Source organism: Scatophagus argus, chromosome 1 (genome assembly GCF_020382885.2).
Source record: "Scatophagus argus isolate fScaArg1 chromosome 1, fScaArg1.pri, whole genome shotgun sequence".
Classification (NCBI taxonomy): Eukaryota; Metazoa; Chordata; class Actinopteri; family Scatophagidae; genus Scatophagus; species Scatophagus argus.
This window is the reverse complement of record NC_058493.1, coordinates 17,137,587-17,157,586: the sequence shown is the minus strand read 5'-3', so window position 1 is coordinate 17,157,586 and position 20,000 is coordinate 17,137,587. Positions and strand designations below refer to the sequence as shown.

Sequence of the window (20,000 nt, the reverse complement as noted above, 5' to 3'; positions counted from 1 at the left end):
CTCTGCAAATGACTAGAGTATGTTTTCAGGCACCTTTATTTAAAGGTGAAGTGGCAAGAGAATAAAAAGAGAACAAACAACAAAGGAAAGGCACGCGTGCAAAAAAGAAGTAAGCCTCCTAGCATCTAAACAGTGCTCTCATATATGAAGAAAATCTCTCAGTGCTCTGATAACACAGTCCAAAATGACAGAAATGAGAACCATTAACTGCAAAATATTGCACTTTAAGGAACTACTTTGGAATGTGCTCATATTTTAAAGTATTTAAATACACATGATAGAAATTAAAAAATAAAAACATTCCTTTATATCCTAAATCTTTAAATATAACCTTTCTCAAAGGCTTTATTATCTACTGGACCTGAGGGATTATATTTTAACATTAGAGTGTAGATAAATATAGACTTTTCCTCTATAAATTCAATAGAAAGTGCGATATTCAACATCAAAAAGTACCCAAACCGGAACCTATCGTTACGTATGGATCTAAATTTAAATATACGTATACTCATCACACAATCTAATTGGTCCCTAAACAGAAATAATCTTCTTTTGTTTTTGTTTTTTTTTTGCTGCAGCAAACAATCTGTCAATTTTCCAATCCAAACAAAATTATAACTTAATGCTGTTAAAGGCAGCATCATCCATAAAGTCTCCCAAAACATCTTTGGCCCCCGAGAGTCGGGCCATGGATTCAAGTGAGTCTGGGTGTGGTGATAAGGTAAACTGACACAGACAGAGGACGACTGCCGTCTCTAATATTCTGCTCTCTGGTTCTTTGGATGCGCTCCTACACTTAGTCCAAAGATCTTCATCTTGCCTCGCACAAAGTTCTTCTCTGCTTACGTGTCCTCACGTCTGTTGTAGTGGTCACCGAAGAAAGTAAAGATACTGATAACCAGACACATCACCACAAACAGCGTCAGGGCGACCCAGAGAAGTCGCCGACTCAAGGAAATCTTGGGACAATAGCGAGCAAGAAGAACCAGGACCTCCTCCATCCTCCTGTGAAGAAAATGACCACATACCATCCATGTCTTTTCATCACTATCCAGTTTTATATGTCTGTTCAAACAAAATGAGTTAAATGACATATATGTATCTGAATATTTACTGTGGCAGTAAAAACAACAAAAATCCAACCAGATTGAAATCATCAAAGAGATCCACATATTGAAAAGGCTGAAGAAACTGAGAAATAATTTATGTATTTGAGTTTGGGTAAAATAAAATATATATTTGTTTGAAAAATAAATGTGGCATTTGGTTCGACTATCTCAGATTTACTCCTTTAAAGTTAATTTCTCTTATTTTATTATTAAAGGATAGGAGCCGCATAAAGACTTACTCTCTGTAATTTTTAAAGCTTGTGATATCAGTGTCAGTACTTGGCAATTGTTTCTTCTGTTGTTATGAACATAAAAAAAAGATTTTCTAATAAAATATAAAGTCTACAACAGCAGACACAGCAGACTAAGATGTTAGAAAGTTAGAGATGGGCTACCTAAAGTGTAGTCTCATGGTTTAGATAAGAACAACGCTGAAATGCGCCACTTTTTTTTTTTTTTAAATCTTAAAGTAGCAGATTCGGTTTACCTGCTTGTGTTTATCTTCTTTCCACTCTCTTCATCCTTATTTTTCATTTCCAGCAGTTTTTCCACAGAGTTTTCCTCTTCATGCTTCTCCTCCTGGAGTGCTCTACTTTGCTTCATTCCCTCTTGGTAGCTGCATGTGAAATGTTCAAACCTCAATGATGTCCTGTCATCACTCAGTGACTAAAAACATATCATTTATAATGATCACTGGAAATGATAAGATCTCTGTGCACTTAGCTTTACGTACATGAGCAAATTCACCAACTGACGGGATCCATAAAAGTGGTGATTTATGATGAGCGGTAACAATGATCATCATACAATGTGTGTTTGTCTGTAGTTAAGGAACAGCAGAGAAGGCCTCACCCTTTATTATACGCCTCCTCCTCGATCTTTGCCTTGATCTCGGCTCTGATCTCGGCTCTTAACTCCTCTAAGTTGACTGAAGGCTTGGCTGGCTCACTTTCCTGCTCTGGCACACTCTTTCCACTGTGCATTGTTTCAGATGGGAAAGAACAGTCAGCCTTGGACACCACCACATCACAACCACAACGTGGCTTTGTCATGTAACGAACAAACTGTAGCACCTGCCCAGTGGTGCTGTGCGTTACAGACACCATCACAGGCACGGTGAGCACAAACAAAAAAAAATGTTGAAAAAAGGCTGGTACATTTGTTATTGCTATGCTCATCTCCTCACAGAACACCTCGCTTAGACACTTGAAAGCCCTACTGTGGCTCAGTTTAACCAGGATATGATGGGAGCCTTGTGCCTGGACTTTGTCAAGCTCTTGCACAAATGTTTAGATTACAACCCAGGATAGCACATCCATCAGCTGCAGCACGGTTTGATTATATTTTATGCTTTCAGGGTTATTTTCACCTCACTGGGACTTTTTCCTCTCTTTAAGACACATCCTGAAAGTTACACAAACAAGTCAAAGGTCCCACTGCAGCACAAAATGCTTGTGATAAGACATATTACAAGTTCAAGCTGGTATTGGCCCATTGTTTCAGGGACTGTGTGGTGACCTTGGGAATCAAGCAAAGGTATGAGTACATTCGGTACATGCAGTCGTGTGTGTGTGTGTGTGTGTGTGTGTGTGTGTGTGTGTGTGTGCGTGAGCGTGTATGTAATTAAAACAATATGAGTACACACAACATACCATTCAGGTGTTGCTGGCTGTGCTGCCTCTGTGGGAGGATTGCCTTTCACATCAGTTGCTTCACACTGACGAAGAGAGTGTTGTTTAAAAATATGGTTGCCTTCTAACAATAATACACAACTAAGAGGCATGAAGTAGTCACATGTGCTATGTGAGGTAAAGTACAGCACCACAATGTAATAACACTTAATTACAAGTCCTGCATTTAAAATCCTACTTATGAAAAAGTATAGAATGAGAAATATTATGAGCTTAATGTGCTTAAATAAAAATCATTTCTTTTTTGATAAATATTGGATAATTTTACTAATTCAATGTTTGAACAGTATTTTAAATGAAACTGTAAGGCAAGTTTAGAGGGGAAAAGTCTCTTTAGTGGAACTGCTAACAAGTCAAAGATATCTGAAACGTGACAACACAACCCAACAGACACTGTCTTTTGTGCATTGTATTTCATAATCTTATCATATAATTATTAGCTGTATAATAAGTAACTGTAAAGTAAACAAAAACTGTCAGATAAATATAGTAGATTAAAATGTTCAAGGTTTCCCTCTGAAATCAGTGGTTTAAGTATAAAGAATAACTTGAAATTCAAATTTGTACTTAAATACTGTGTTTGAATACAGTACTTATCGACCAATCAGAGGCAGTGTTTCTGACTGTGTGGCAGCTATGATTTCAAATCATCAAACTCTCACGGTAACTTGCAGCATACACACTCACTGCCCCACAGGAAGGAGGTGGAAGTCATGTTATATGACACAAAACGGTCATAGACCATGGTGCTGAGGCAGGCTCAGTATGTGCCTCAACGTTCATTATTCAACCAAAGATGTTCTATAACAGAGTAAGAACTGACCAGATGTGCAAATCTATGAAAACAATGATACACAGCAGACAGAGGCACATAAAGCATGTGCTTCAGGACTCAGGAAGGGAAGCAAAAGCAGCATACTTTTAAAACAACTATTGTGATAGTTTTACTGGAGTGGTATTATAAATATTAAAAATGTAACATCAAATATTAATAATTAATGACATTTTGAGTAAGAAATTATTAAAGATACAACTATCGTGTAGTCTCAACGCTCCTTTTTGACCTTGGTGAGGCACTGTCTAACCTGACCATGCATCACTGGTATCACTTCATCAAATGCCTGATATGTTGTTCCCCATCATTTCCTGATAGGACAGGAAGACCTACCAGGACAGGAAGAGCAGCACCAGTGGTCGGTCCCGTGCTGGGGCCCGGGCCTGGGCCAGCTGTGGCTGGAGTCTGACCTGGGATGTTCAGGAGGTTAAACTTAGGCACCACCGCTACGCTCACCCGTCGCCTGGGTAAAGCCTCAAGAGGAGAGAGAACATGGAGTAATGTCATATAAAGTTATTATTATTATTAATATCCATAAAGGAAACAAGAAAAACAAACAACATCATGGATATTTCTAACCATGCTAGCAGCGAGTCTCTAGAACAGGCAATGCTGATCTGTCAGTTGAATGGTCTACTGAATAATCTTTGTACTTGTACTATTCAGAGGAGGAAAACGTCACCCTTAAGTGAAAGTTAAACTGAACTGCTTACCTTTCCAAGGGTGAGGGACATGGATCTCGATGGCCGGGGAACTCCATCATCTTTATAAAAACAGGAAAAGAAACACAGAATGCAGCATTAGATAAGTACAGAAACCATTGATCCGTGGGATTGTTGCCAAAGCTGCAGTGAAGCTGCTCAGTATCACAGCATTAGGATACTCTAGTACAGTGCAAAGTTTCTTTTTACATCGCAAAGCAGCGCTGATGCTAAAAAGGGTGCATACTGATTGAAACTGTTGCCTGGATAAATAAAACTGACAAATATTTTCCATTTACAAGAATGAAAAGCTTTGTAGGGGAAATGTACGGTCAGGTTGGCTATGTTTCACTCTTTGTGTTTTCCTGTACTTGATCTGAATGTGGTCTTCAGTGTAGTCTTACCTCCAGTGTCTACAGATCCGCCATAACAGCGATTTGAGTTCTGGTTTGCCAGCTTCTTAAACTCCATCAGCTCAGCATGGTCCTTCTCATATGTCCTCTTCAGATTTTCTACATATTGCATCATGACCTCGGTGGCCTTGTTCATACGTTTCTCCTGTTGCACAATGGAAAATCTGTTAATATGCTTGCCTGCAACAGACAGTTTGAACAAATGTGTCTTTGTGGTAGAAACAATCTTGCTTACGCTTATAATGCCTATGCTTTTCCCATTAGCTGAAAATACGCACTTTTAAAGCAGAATTGATGATTTTTTTGGACACTAGAGGACAAGCAAGCTACAAAACAAGCTGACAGACACACAGTCCCACCACTCGCACATTCAGGAGACACAGAGCAATTTATTGTGCATTAGTGTCATGTTATTGGCCATTGGATGAATAGAAGTCTAATATTGACTGTTTTATTGTTTTTCGAGAATGGTCTCCCCACACTTCTGGAAAAAAGGTGTGGCTTTTCACCAGCTAGTTGCAAAGCTTATCTGTCTGGTGTTTGGTGTAGGGCAGGTAGTGTACAGTGGGCTTATCAGAGGGCTTTGCAGAAAACTGCTGCTGGAAACAGGGTTGATGAAAGCAGCTACAAGAGGCTAAAAATCTTCCGTTTGGAAATCGCTTTCACATTATGAGCAGTTATTTGATTCTTTTTTGATTTTTTGTTTCTACAATATACAGAAAATATGCACAGGACTAATGGAGAGGAAAACATTGTGGAAAAGACAACGAATCCAACTTCAGACCATTACTGCATACAGTATGTATAACTGACACCAAAGACTATCATACACCTGAGTTATTATTTGCAGTAAACACAAACTATGTGTAGCAGTTGTAGCATAATATATGCTTGTCAATCATTGTGTCTGTAAAGAAAACAACCTGAAAGCCACTCCACAGAGTGGAGATCCTCAATTTTTTAGTGTAACTGAAAGAGCCTTGTGATGTGAGTGTTATTAATAGATGGGCAGCAATACAAAGAAAAGATGGAAAAAGGCAGTAATTCATCTCAGTGGTTTGGGATTATAAATAGATAAGGAACTTTGCACTGAAAAAACAATAAATTTGCTCTTTAACTGATGTTTGTTTTGGCCAGCAGGTCAGCCATGACATCAGATAAAAATCTTTGCGTTTCATCATTTCTAAAACGCTGCCAAACAGACGTTCCAGCAGCCCAAAGACTTCCTGAAGAAGACAGCATACTTTAAACAGTAAGATACACAATGCTGTGTGCTGTCCTGCATTTTCTCTGTAAGCACCGTCCATCCACGTGTATGTCTGCACCTGTCGAACTGCTCCAACTATCTCTGCTCTACTGGAGAGCCGTGTGGCCAGTCGGCGCAACACTGCTACTGTCTCTACGAGGCGCTGGTAGGCCTCACGCTGCTCCAGGCTCTGCCACTGTGGTGAAGTCATCTGCAAGAAACATAACATCTTCTTACAAGTCTTGCAGGAAAACAAAGTGTACATCAGTGTCACTATTGTACCTGGGATTGGACTCAGACAAGATAAATATTTACTGTGGGACACTTCCAGGGAACATTAAGCAGATAAACGAGCCAGAGAGAGTGTTTTTCTTTCTTTCTAGTGAGTTAATCTAATACGAGCTGCTGTTATTGAGGGCTGACCTTCAGTGATCCTTTGAACTCCTCTAGTTCTTTCTCAGTGTCTTCCTCAGTCAGGTTCCTCTCCCTCTCTGCTTGCTTGAGCCGCATCTCCAGAGTGTAGTTGTCATTACGAAAGGCCAGTGACAGCTGGACAAATGCGTTCTGTAGGAAGGAAATTAGTGCAATATAACTCTCAGAGTGGCACATTAAAAAGCAGATTAAATACAGACAAACTGCATGGGGAGGGCAACACACCAACTCAGTGGAATAAATCAGGAATCCATAGAAAACTCTCCCACCACACACACACACACACACATACGCATAAGAGTCAATGTGGTTGTTTACATAATGCTAACATGCATTTTTATTGGTTTACGTGTGAGGGATATTCAGGCAGCCCTGAGACCAGCATTTGGAACAAGCTCTGATTCTGAAGTTTGACCTCCTCGTGTTTTGCTGTGTTGATCAAAGCCACTCTACGCATTTTCCAACATACACGGGCCACGGCTGGGAGGAAATATATGACCTCTCTGACTGTCCTGATGCAGATGCATCCCCAGGGGAGCAGCGAGAGGGGCCACAGCCCGAGCATGAGAGCGTCACTAATGTTTGCATTTTCTCCACAGGAAATCACTCTGAGTCTCTTTGCTCTGATCAGGAACAGAAAACACTTTCCTGTTGACAGAACATTGCCAAATCCAGGCCGGCAATTTTTATGACAGTGTAATTAACTACTTTGGTAACAAAACAGGTTGTTATAAACACGGGACTCCACGTGAGTGGAACAAAACATCTGGTTGTACTGTTTAAAGCAGAATTCAAACACAATTCACTCTCCAAGTAAACAGATTACTCTTGGTAGTCAGTTTTATGAGCCACTGAGAGCACTCGGGGATACAATTAACTACTGTTTTACAGGTGGAAATGACAAAACTGAACTCATTATATTTTGTTTGGAATGCAGAACATGGCATGAAGCAAATTCTAACTGTTATTTTTACGATTTAACAGTTTAAGTTGTGGATAAGTAGTTAGTATGTTATTTGTAAATAGGTTGAGTCTCTTACTTCTATCCAGGCTGTCATACACCACCACGTTAAAAGAATAGTTTTACGTATTGGGAAACAATTTTTGCTTTCTTGCAGACAGATAAATAAGAAAATTAGTACCACTCCCATGTCTATTCAGCAAATATGAAGCTATCGCTATCAGCCAGTTAGTTTAGCTTAGCATAAGGATTGAAAACACAGGAAAACAGATAGGTTGCCTCTGTCCAAAGACAACAAACTCCACCAGGAGCATCTCTGAAGTTCATTTATTTACACATTATATCTTACTGATCAAACCCCGCAAATACCAAAGTGTAACAATGTCAAGTTGTGGTTTTTAAAGTGAGCTATGTTTTACAACTAAAACATTGTATCTTGCTTTTTCTATCTGTAAAAAGAACCAAAATAGAAATAAAAGAAATGTGTAATTTTTGAAAAGAATAAACAAGATATCAGTGAGTTTTAAATGTGTTAGTAGGCAGATTTTGTTACAGACCTAAGCTACCTGTATGCCCCTGTTTCCAGTTTTGATGCTAAGCTAAGCTAACTGGGTGCTGACTTGAGCACCAGCTGACATTGGTGCCAATGTTCTGACCTAATTCTCAACAAGAAAGTGAGTAGGTGAATTTCCCAAATTGTCAAACTCTTCATTTAAAATGGACACAAGCACAAGTAAAGCACCACAGGAAATCAGCTAAAGACAAAGTACCGAACCTGGAGTCCTTCATCATGAATGGGGATTATTTGATGTTTTTGCGACATTGAATCTTTATTTTGTTAACAGAAATAATGTGTGAAAATCACCTCAAAACAAGTACAGATCAGATACCAACCTCAACTTCTTTTTCAGTGAGTGGGGGTGCACTGGAATGAAACCAAATAGGAGCTGTTAGTATGGTAAGTAATGTACATACAGTATTTGTACATGGTAAAATTAAGATGTGAGGAGGGTTATTTTTTAGGTTTTATGCAGTAAAAAACAAGATAAAACATGAAAGTGGACTTAAGAAGGCCTTTGGTTTGTTACACACCAGCCTGGTAGACCTCTGTGAAGTTTGAGTTTTCTCAACATGACATCTGAAATGGTTGGCATGGCGTCACACTTCTCCCTTGCCTCTTCACTGCTGGCAGAGTTTGCAGAGGGTGGAGGCCCTGAAGACAAATAGTTACATAAATTAAGTCTCAAGTGCTTTTGTCCAAATGTACATAAAATCACACATCTTTAAAGTGAATATAAAGTAGAAGAAGAATCAAAAGCTGTTATTTGTGCTTTCAGAAGTGAAACTGCTACGCGTGCAGGTCTTTAAATGCTGACCTTTACAAGAGAATGAAACAACTGTACATTTTTCTCTCAATCTTCCTTAGATGACGAGCCACGTCATTAGGCTGTCAAGTCTCAACGCAATGAAGTCCAAGTGAAGTCTCGAGTCCTAACTTTTGTGACTTAGGTCTTACTCAAGCCCAAGTCTCAAGACTACAGCTCTGTATCTTTCAGAAAAAAATAAACAAAATAATTTCCTCATTTCATCTTCTATAGTTAGTCTTTAGCTCACGTGCTTTAACAACCATGCCATCTGCTGATGGAAAATGAAAACAGCATTCATTTCTGTGTTATGAGGTTGCCAGTAACTGGGTGGCACAGAGGAAAAAATTAACAACAAGAAGAGGTCGTCATCATTTTCTGACTGGAACAGATTTTCCCTGAGATTCAGGAAGTGCACACCCTTTGCGACACTGTACCACCGAGAGTACTTTTTGTCTTACATGGACAAGAGGGCAAAGAAGGACTGTTACCTTTTTCCTGTTCAGCGGCTTCACTCAAGTCTGGCAACTTGGATCCCACTATGCTTTGGTTACGCATCAGTTTGTGGTCCTGTATACAAAAACATGCACACACAAACACTTGAGAACAAAGAATTTCTATCTTTCTCATTTGACAGAAGGGGCATTTGACTACCAATGATGGTAACATGTTGTATGATAAGCCAGTGCTTTACCTCTTTGAGTTTCGAAAGTTTATGTACACTCCCCGGCTGGGCGGGGAGGTCCTTGTACCCTGAGGATTTGAACACACTGTCTCTGGGCTTGTCTGAGTGGTTTTCCTCTGATGAAGGAGGGAAATTCGGGGCTCCATTTCTAGAATTAAGACTACCAACAGCATCCCAAGAAACAGCCCTCATTAGTGGAGGGAAGGCCCCAATAATCTTGATCTCTGCTGTACAAGGGGCCTGTTGAGTAGGGGGTCGGGGGACGGGCTTAGCCACCCCTGTGGCTGGAACCTGGTTGGGGTTTCGGCCTGCACCAGCTCCCTCATCCTCTTTACCAACTGCTGGAGGACTCTTAGGTACAGAGGCATCGTAGTTCTCTTTCTGAACAGCAAAACGGGGTGTTAGAGTCCCAGAAGACACTTTCCTCTTCTCAATGGGCTTCCGATCCACCAACAGCCTGTTGCCCTGAAGTTAGCAAGATAATAACAATCATTAATACATTCAGCATCTCTGTTGATGTTTTCCATGTTTGTATTGTCTATAGTAAATAGCAAAGTAAACTCCAGCACACACTTCATCAGGCATTAAACTGGCAATCACCTGACAAAGGTCTAAAAGTAAGTGCAGAGTACTGGAGCTTACTATGTTCTTTTGCACAACTTCAACAGCCGCTTTACTTTAGAAAACAGAAAGAAAAAGTCTGTGCTGATGAAGAGAAATGCAGCGAGCAAATCTGATAATCTGACCTCCTGATCCTGAGGTGTTAAATCACGCTGTTCCCGCACCGAAGGAACCTCCAGATGCTATAAGAGAGGGCATCATAGCAGATTTTCATCTGTTGACTTGTAAACGGACCAATAAGTATTGAGTGATTGATCAGATTTAACTCAGGTAAAACTGATTTTTAATGGTCAAGACAAGGTTTTTATCTGCAGATGGGACAAATTATTCTGCAGCAAACTCAACAAAAGAAGGAATGAAAAGAATGAGGAAAATTAGCACATATCATCATAAAGAAAAATTAACAATTATAATAACAATCATTTCTTCACCTGCCCCACTGACTGCAAGCTGACATGGGTTGCCTCTGTGGATCCTACAGCCAAAAGAGCAGAAAACAACCCCAATAATTGTCAAATAAGAAAAAATAGGAAATTGGGTAGGGAAGTTATAAATCAATAGGAATAAGTAAATAAATAAACTTTGAATTGTGTCTAAGAGGCCAGACAAAGAATGAAGAACATCACCAGTCTGAGGAGCCACAGTCAGTGAGCTGCTTCTAGATGAACACGGTGAGGACGACGGAGTTGGAGTTGGAGTTGGAGAAAGACCTGTGCTTAAAAAAAATAAATAAAATGTGCATTAAACTCATTGACTTAATTGAGCCCGGTGTGACTTTGGACCATTTTTAAAGTAACAAAATTTTATAAATTTCATAAATTTATTATACGTGGGTTACCAGAGCATGCTCAGAGACACATGACGTCTTACTAACTCATTCTTAATAAAATGATATGTTGTGGAACATGTTTTAATCTGTGTGTGTGTGTGTGTTTGCTGTGTTTGTGCATACACCACCTGTGGGTGAGTCGGTGAGGCTGCCGGTGGAGCGGCGGCCGCGGCGCGTCAGGAAGCGGTCGCTGACCTTCTTGGCCTGTTCGAGCAGCTCCAGGTTCTTCTGTCGGTCCTCGTCAGAGAGCTGCAGCTCCGGCAGCTGATCCTTCACCAGATCGATCACATTACCTGTGCTGTCTGAAAAAGGCAACACAGACAGAAGAGCAAACAAAGTGTAGTTTCAGACAAACACAGCATTTTAGCACATCTTAAAGAAAATTTATAAACACAAGAAGTTAAACCCTGTGAGTGGGTTGGGACTGGAATCATTTTAAGGAGATATTTAAGTGGGATTCCTCAGTACAAAGTTTCAAGGCAAGAAATAATTCACAGATGGATGACAGCCAGTAAATCAGCTGACGAAGGTTGGCCAAGTCAACGATGTTTTTAATCTCTCCCTTTGCCTCAGAAAAGGGCAACAAGCTAAACAAGAGTAATCAAAGCAGCGAAAGCATTCGAGGCATGCGGGAGGACATGCAGACAAATTTATCTTTCAAGGCACCGATGACCAAACTTAGTTGAAATCTTGTGAACTTTCTCGTATAGCGACGTAGCCTGAGAGTATTTCTTTGATTTTATTCACCATTAAGAAGACAGATCTTTTGACAAAATCAAATCAAAGCTGTGAGACTGTGACAGACACTGTGAAATATCTGGGTTTTTTTTTTTTTTTTTGATAGTGTAAATAGCGCTACACCCTTTCAATTAAAGGGCAGGTTCGTTCATTTTTTGTGCTTTTTTTAAATCATTTTATAGCTTCCTGCTTGTGCTCCTTATGTACTGAAATGCAAACATTCAAATACTGGTCCAAACTCACATTTTACCATCAAAATGCAATTTTCCTTTCTAAAAACAAGCAGATCTGTGTCTGTTTGCAGACACTGGGCCACAGACAACAGACAGGAAAAAGTGTGTGCATCAGGTTAATTCATTAAAACAAACAAACAAACAAAAACAGTCAACCGCCGTGAAACAATCTGACAATAATGTGTTATTTCTCTGATTCAAGGCTTTGTTTGCTCCAAGGCGGCGCCCTCTCTCCATTCACTCTGCTGTCTCTCTCTGTCTCACTACTTTGAATAGTGCTTTTACGAGGGGCAACTGACATGTAATGAAATAAAGGTTTAACCATAATAAAATCATCTTCAACCCCCAAGTTCAAATCATTTGAGCTCATGTTCACACTGTCAGCGAACTGAGGGAGGGGAGGGCATCAATGCTGTAACTGATGTCACTGTTTTTTGCTAGCGGGAGTAAAAAAAAAATAAAATAAAGGAAAATAATGTGGGTGGAGACACCCTTTAGAAACAGCTTAAAACAACTGATTGCTCCAGAAAAAAAATAATTGACTTCACTCTGGGGCTGGACTGAGGCAAATGTTGCTAACGATAACATCAAAATAGTTCTCAGAGTGCTGTAGTTATCTTTAGACAATTAGAGCTGTGTGTGTGTGTGTGTGTGTGTGTGTGTGTGTGTGTGTGTGTGTGTGTGTGTGTGTGAGTGTACAGGGTTCACCCACCAACTGTTGTGATGGGTCCTCCAGACGAATTCCTGGCCAAACGAGATCTGGGACTATGTGGCCTGAGAGAGGAAACAATAATGATTCAGACACATTGTCCCTGTTTACAGCCAAAAAAGAAAAAAAAACAACAACAACAACAAAAAAAACCAAAACAAAACTATGTCTTTGTTTAAGATAGAGAATGATTACCTGGCCTGCTCAAGGGGACGTCCATCTTGCTGAACAATTGTGGCTTGCTGCGGGTAGACGATGGTGGGGGCCGTCATGACGACAGCTCGACTTTCACCTGGTGTAGACTGTGAAAGACAACAACAAAAGAAGAAGAAGAAGTTCAAACAAGGTTAAAGCAAAACAGGCCTCACAGGTGCAACACACATATCTTTCTTTAAATGTAAACTGTGCAAGAAAAACAAAACAAAACAAAAAACAATGCATCATAAAAATAATCCCCCACAATCTACACTTATGACCCACTGGTGTGCGGCTGTCTCTGTATCTGTCCTCTGCCCGTATGTTCTCATTTTCTCATTATTTTGCTGTCTTTGGGATGTTTATGGCCTTAGGAACCCCTGGAGGCGGCCATCCTCGAGCAGTTAGACACTTTAATCTAACATTAACTGCAGGAACTTTGCATACAAGCGCAAATAAACAACAGCTGGTTCAACACACACCTCTAATAACTCTGCTGCTTCTCTAAATGTTATAAATCACGGTTTAGTAGAAGAATCATGTAGAGGGTGGGAAAAAAAAGACACTTAAAGGAGAATCCTTGGAATTTTTCTTGGTGAAAATAAGAAAATAAATGAGACGAAAAACCAGATCAACACTCTGCGGCTTTTTCTTCTCCACATGAGAATGTGAAATTCCCGATTTGCATGATGTGACTGAAGTTCACATATATTTTTAGGTGCTTAAAGATTCAATCACCACTTGAGTGTATGTCGTGCAAAAGAGCCAATAAAAACAAACAGAAAGGTCAAAGTTGATCATTCATTCATCAGCTGAACATCAAGTCATGCATTGAGTAACAAGCAGGAAAACATTAAACCTTAAAAGTTGACAGTAGCTGCCCGGAGCTGAATTAAATTATTTTCTCTGTGGTTTATAGCTAGCTAACGTTAGCTAGTAAATATTTAAAAAGCAGCAGAGTATCCTTTCATTCATCGTTCACTCTTCCAACAGCCTGACAGTTTGTTTATTTGTGATGCTTTCGCACAGAAACCTTACAAAGCCAGCCTGTTAAAACTGGCCAGCTTGTGCTGCATCCACAACGAGAGCAGGAAATGAGAGCTTGCTTTGTGATGTTCTCACAGCTTAAACAGTTCGATCAGCTCGACCTCTGACTGCTCTGCAGCCTTTTGTCAGAATGGATGCTTCGGATGTGGCTTAACTTGCTCGACACACAAGGAAGTAAATTAAATCATTCGCTGCAACCTACTACATCCATAATCAGCTAATTCTTCTCAGCTGGATGTTTAGCTGGCTGCCGCCTATCAAAGGGACAGCGCCACATCTCTGGTGGCACCTGCAGCCTGGACTGGTTGACTGCTGCCATGAGCTAAATGCTGAGTTTTTAGCTGCTACATTTTGTTGTGTGCTGAGTTGAAGTTCATGAACTCACAAACTTAAAGACCAATCATTTGTTAGAAAAATATAAATCATACTGAAGGTGAATGTCGTCACGAGTCATGAGTTTGGCAGCATCTTCAACTATTTTAAATGGTAAAAAATAAAGTAGCAGAGGCTGAAACATGTTGACTCTTAGTTTCTTGTACAGGTCAAGCTCAAAAAATGATCCTCCACTCCCCGTAGCACAGCCCATTAGTATCTTTAATTACACTTCGTAAGACACTTTAAAACCCCTGACCCCCAGCCCATAATGCAGGCACAGGCTAAATTTAGCAAACTCACCTTCATGTATTCATAAACTCCCGTTTCATAAAATCCCAAATCCTTGCCCAACCATGCACAGAAGACAAGGACTGAAATCAGACACCAACTCCCTAAGAGCTCCTCTCATAGCTTATCTTTGCACAAGAATCCCAATAAAATAAGTCTCCCTGATGGTAACGTTACAGGCTGTGTTCCATTAAAGGTGGATATTTTTATAGTGTTGGCGTATGCCCTGAAGATTAGATTACACAGCTTCATTACATTCTGCAGAGAAGTCTTATCTGTGATAATGAGCGACTGCAGCGGAAGACAGTGTTCTCTGAGGCCTCAGACAGCTGACTGGTTAACACTTTGCTGTCTGCAGGATGTTTGGTGAGTCTGAAGCAGAGTCTGGTGGATGTTTGTGATTTAAATGATCAGTTCACCTAAATGACAACAAGATTTATTTTTCTCTGATGGGTATCACTCAGATAATTTGGTTTTGAAATATCAGTCTCTCCAAAATCTCTGCTGCTTCCACAGGATGCATGCGATTTGCAGAGTTTAAAGCATTTAAGAAATTCAACAGAAACTGTTCTTGTAACTCACGGGTTCTCACTGGAACCCCTTTTGACAGAAAACAATGTCGAGAACAATTTGAAGATGAGGTTTGTGAGTTATGGCAAAAAGACAGCGTTGTCATTGAGTTTGACTTGCAGAAGTAGATACCTCAATAAATAAATACATTAATTAAATATAATAAAAATAAAACTCAGCATGAACTTGCACATAATTTAAGTTAAAATTTTTAGGTTAAATCTAAAGCAAGGACAGACAGCTCTAGGTCCAAAATTAGAAGATTTCAGAAGAAATCAGAAGTATCATCAAATAATGAAATGCAATTTTAGTGAAATGACCCTTTAAATGACCCAGAGGCGTACTGGCTCCCACTGGACCCATGTCCCAGTAGCTTCTGTAACCACAGAAAACATGCAAAAAGGTGAGAAGGGGGAAGAAGACAGAAAAGGGAAGAAAAACCCATTAACTTCTCAGTTAGGAGGGATTATTCAAATGCTTCCACTGCTGAACTGAAAGCAGAATTTTGCTGTCAACAAGACCTTTTTGTTTGAGAACGGACTTCAGTACCAACATCACCAATTATTCAGCGTCCATTTTCATGGCCTCACATGCTTTTATGAAAAACAGACATGCTTGTGTGCACTCACTGTACTGGGAGAGCTGGAGGAACTATCCAGCTCCTCCGGGGAGTCCTCTTCTTCCTCGGGCAGCGTGGGCATGGCGGGCGGCAGCGAGGGGCGTGAGCGCGTGTGGGGGAACACGAAAGGCCTCTCAGCAGCGCAGGACTCCTTGGCTTTAAGATCAATTCGTTCAAGAGGAGTTCCTCGAAGCGAGTGCCGCGCCTCCTCTTCCTGGAGCTGCGAAGCCACATATGAGAACACAAACATGTATGTTATTCATGTGTAGACAGAGCTGCAGTTAGATGAACAAATAATGAGGAAAACGCTTCCTTAACTTCAGGTAGCTATTGAACTGATACTGATTCTCCTCTTTAAAAAAAGGAACTGCACATGAATGGAGATACTCTGAAGAAGTCTTTTCTGACTAACCATAGCTAAAAGAAAACATACAGCAGAACAAACAAAACCATCACAGTATAAACCAGTCCCAATATAGCTCAACTCTCCATGGCCTTACAGCAGCAGTATTAGCAACATTTCCCAGCAGGCTTTTACATCAGAAACTGATGACTCAATAATTTGACTTCTGAATTTTCACAAGAGTGCATTCATTTATGGATATAAAGTAGAGATTAAATATTTTGGTGCAGAAATGTCGTGAAACATTTAATCTGCCGTGCCATCAATAAGGTGCAGTGGGTGACTTAAGCAAATCTATTTTTGTTTAATTTATGGGAATATTCACTTCAAGGTATTCTGAGGAGTTGACCACTAGTGGCGCTGTGGAGGAACTTTTGTGCGAGTGGGTCCCTGATTTGTTTGCACGAGGGCACAGACAACAAAGTTCATATCCTGCCGCTGGTTTCACGTTATTCCATTGATCTTCAGAGACTTTAACATGTCAAGGAACACAACCAACAATCTTTTTTCCCCCCAAATCTTATCTGAAAAGGACATGCATTCAGCACTTTTGTCAGACCTGAAACACTAAACGTTAACGCACACTTTTTTTTCTGGGTACAAGAAAACTCCACAGGGCACATTTAAGTTTTTTGGCTTTGGAAGATAGTGAGGAACTGATTGGATTCTTCTTAAATCAAGACATAACAAAGATCATTTTATTCTTTCAAGATAAAAAAAAAAAAAAAAAAAAAATCAGCAGCACACGGGCACAAGGCTAACTCTGAGTTCTCGACTTTACAACGTGATTGATCGAAGACACAAATAAATGCCACTCATAACTGAGCATGCAAATGTTTTTTGTCCCCACACAGCGACTTCCATCAGCATTTTGACCAGAAACAAACTGACTGTGATGCACTAGGCTGCAATCAAACATTCAGTGTGACTTGCTCTCACGGGCTGACTGAGGCAATGAGCTCCTGAGGGATGGAGCAGAACAAACAGAGGGCCGTGTAGATAAATTATGAAAGGAACACAAAACATGCTGCATGCTATGTGGAACAAACACGCAAGTTTACTGAAAGATGAAACAATCTACAAATTTTGTTTCTTTTTTCATTGAACTTATACAGGATGTAAAAAATTATTAACTCAAATTATGAGTATGTTAATTAGAAGAGATGCAGTATCAAGCTATGAGGAAAAAGAAAATAACTGTTCAGTCACGGCAAACAGAGGAAATTCTACAAACATTCTCCAGAGATAGAAGCTGCAGATAATCAGTTGTGCTAACATGAAAGGAGTACGAAGTCCACATTCTTGGCATTCATTATCAATGTGGCTGGAGCATCATCTCAATGCAACCTGTGATATGCTACTAGCGACTGTCTCAGTTATCGACTAATCTGCTTATCATTTTTTAGTTAATCATTTAGTGAAGAGAGAAAACAAAACAATCCCATCCTGGTTTAATTTCCCATAGCTTAAAGCAACGTCTGCAGCAGATACTTGGCTTGCTAAAGAAAATAGATAATATTAGCCGAACATTATGTGCAGACAACTTGCATGAACCACTGTTTGATCTCTCAGCTATTTCCATCTCACTAATAAATTCATGCAAATCTAAATGCAGAGCAGATTTAATCCTTCTGATGGGGTATCGTGCACTCAGAGTCTGTACAAAAATATTGTCAGCGGTTAGCGTACTACATGCTAATCCCTATTCATTTGGTCCCACTAAAAATAGAAAGATTTCCATATGCATGATCAGCACAGATGTGGCTGCATCTTTCCCATCAGTACTTGTTGTTCTTTCACCAGCTGATGAAAAAGGTCTGTGTGGAAAGATGTGATAGAAGAAGAACTATTGGTTATTTCGGAGGTATGGCACACACTTCACACAGGACAAATCCTCTGTGAATTCAAAGCCAGAATCAGAATAGTCAGCGTGCTGCTCAGTGTCATCACCAACATGACAAGCTTTTGGGAACATATAGGGACAGAAAGGCTGTGAGTCTCTATGGAGGAAATGGATTGTTTAACTGACCCCCAAGGAGCTGCAGGGAATATTTCCTGACTACAAGAATACTGTCATACAGGATTAAATGTACTGCTCTCTCTCAGCAATGCAGCAGCACTTCTGTAGTACAGACGTTTTAACGCAGTTTAACTGCATAGCAGCTGAGCTCCTGCAGGTGAGGAGAGCAGGAACATGTTTCTTCTGAACTAAATCACGTGTTTCCCATGCCTGAAAGTAAGAACTGTCTTCTTAGTCTGTTTTTCCTACTATTACTTATCACATCAGAGCTTTCTGAGCTTCTACTGTAAATATAAATATGAGAGTGGGTGACCAGGTATTTCTACAGTGATTATCTATATTGCTGAAGTCCAGGAAGGCTCTGGTAACAACTACCTGCATTTTTTATGACTGGTTAAATACTTGTATCTTTTTCTTTCTTTCTTTTTTTTTTTGGTAATGCAACCACTTTTTTAAATTCTTGCATCCATATTCTGCTTTACCCACAGTTCTAACAACTGATTTTCTCAAACTATGCCAAACAAGCAGAGGAATGACAAGGAAATCTGCACTACAGGAGGCCCAGCGGTGCAGACAATCTCCCTGGCAGACCATGAGACTGAGATAAATATTGCAGAGTAATTGAATCACTCAGATTATTTCCTGTGGGACAGGACATACAAGCCTGAACACAGACAGACTCTGCAACACAACCCCTCAAGAACATGGAAATCTTGTCCTTACAGTGCACACTCACCCTCCAAAAGAAAACCACTTGAAACACCAGAATCAGCTTCTCCTTGCAACCAGGCCTAGCTGTCTCTTTCCTCAGAGGGAAACGAAGGGACCGGCACCCTCCTCCCCTCCTCTGTTACATAAGCCTGCTCCCTCTTGCCAGATTTGTTTAAAATTTGGTTGTGTGAAGCACAGTACAGGGCCAGCAGAGGAAGTGGCTGCTACACACAGACCAACAATCTGAGATAACAAGGCAGAGGAAGTGTGAGAAAGAAATTGACATGGGTGGACAGGGAGATGGACAGTCGTGATGAGGGAGCAGATAAATCCACCGACTTTAAAGATGCACGATCACACAGACACAAGAAGAAGGAAAGAAGACACAGAATTTCACTTCCAGACAGACACCAGATTCTGCAAACTCACCCCCTGCAGTTACAAGTCAGGCCGACAACTGTCAGAAAGTCCAAGAGTTTGACACAGCTGCAGAGACACTAACAGACAGAGCTGAACCTCCTGAAGCTGCACATGTCCAACTAAAACAGTCGCCCACTGAGACCCCACAGGCGGACGCAGCCGATCATCTGAACCTGTCCGCAGAGAGCACGCACATTACCTGAGGCCACCGCTAGTGCAGTGGAGAAATGCACACACACACTCTCGCCGATCCCTCCGACTCAGGCCGACTTCCCACAGTCAAGCTGTCACTCTGAGGCTTTTCCTCAGAAAAGTCCTCTGTCCTCGGGGCTTCTCCTTCCCTCTCCCGTCCCCTCTGTTCTTTTTTCAGCAGCAGCCTCTCTTTCACTCCTGGGAGCTTTGACCATTTAAGGAGAAGGGCTCTGTATGCCTCTTTGGGCTGCCGTGCAGTGTGTGTCGATGTGTGTATGTGTGTGTGTGTGTGTGTGTGTGTGCTGCTGCTTCACTGACCATCCCTCAACTAAAACCAGTTGAAAGTTAGAAAAGTATGTTATTCTTTGTGCAGCGTTTGTTCTGTGTCTGTAATCCCAGTGTGGGAGCAGTAGGAGAATATTTTGTGTGTGTTGCTGTATGCGAGGGTGTGTTTGTGAGAGACTGACTGATAGATAGATTCTGTCCGCCTGGTCTGTGTTTACTCTGCTGCCTAAGATGAATCCATGCATCCACTCCTGAGCTCTTGAAGTTCATTCTTGTTTGGTAAACTGAATTGTCAAACCTTGCGCCAT

At 40.6% G+C, this 20,000-nt stretch overlaps 1 protein-coding gene across 4 annotated transcripts in view; it reads right to left on the bottom strand.

Annotated features, from left to right (window-relative positions):
* Positions 1–18: 18 nt before the first annotated feature.
* The window catches only part of mrvi1 (murine retrovirus integration site 1 homolog), a 33,977-nt gene continuing 13,995 nt past the window's right edge, over positions 19–20,000 (bottom strand). For 3 of the 4 annotated variants that reach the window (XM_046387747.1, XM_046387738.1, XM_046387755.1), the window contains 20 exons: positions 15,672–15,881; positions 12,763–12,869; positions 12,571–12,632; positions 11,016–11,189; positions 10,685–10,768; positions 10,490–10,533; positions 10,184–10,240; positions 9,447–9,902; positions 9,244–9,322; positions 8,481–8,601; positions 8,283–8,313; positions 6,419–6,559; positions 6,075–6,206; positions 4,741–4,894; positions 4,349–4,398; positions 3,969–4,109; positions 2,762–2,826; positions 1,962–2,084; positions 1,597–1,725; positions 19–1,005 (listed from right to left, as the gene is read on the bottom strand). In XM_046387747.1, coding sequence (XP_046243703.1) covers positions 843–1,005; positions 1,597–1,725; positions 1,962–2,084; positions 2,762–2,826; positions 3,969–4,109; positions 4,349–4,398; positions 4,741–4,894; positions 6,075–6,206; positions 6,419–6,559; positions 8,283–8,313; positions 8,481–8,601; positions 9,244–9,322; positions 9,447–9,902; positions 10,184–10,240; positions 10,490–10,533; positions 10,685–10,768; positions 11,016–11,189; positions 12,571–12,632; positions 12,763–12,869; positions 15,672–15,881 — 2,523 coding nt within the window. In that variant the 3' untranslated portion in view covers positions 19–842. The remainder of the gene's footprint in view (positions 1,006–1,596; positions 1,726–1,961; positions 2,085–2,761; positions 2,827–3,968; positions 4,110–4,348; positions 4,399–4,740; positions 4,895–6,074; positions 6,207–6,418; positions 6,560–8,282; positions 8,314–8,480; positions 8,602–9,243; positions 9,323–9,446; positions 9,903–10,183; positions 10,241–10,489; positions 10,534–10,684; positions 10,769–11,015; positions 11,190–12,570; positions 12,633–12,762; positions 12,870–15,671; positions 15,882–20,000) is intronic. The other variant, XM_046387764.1, reaches the window with a different exon arrangement.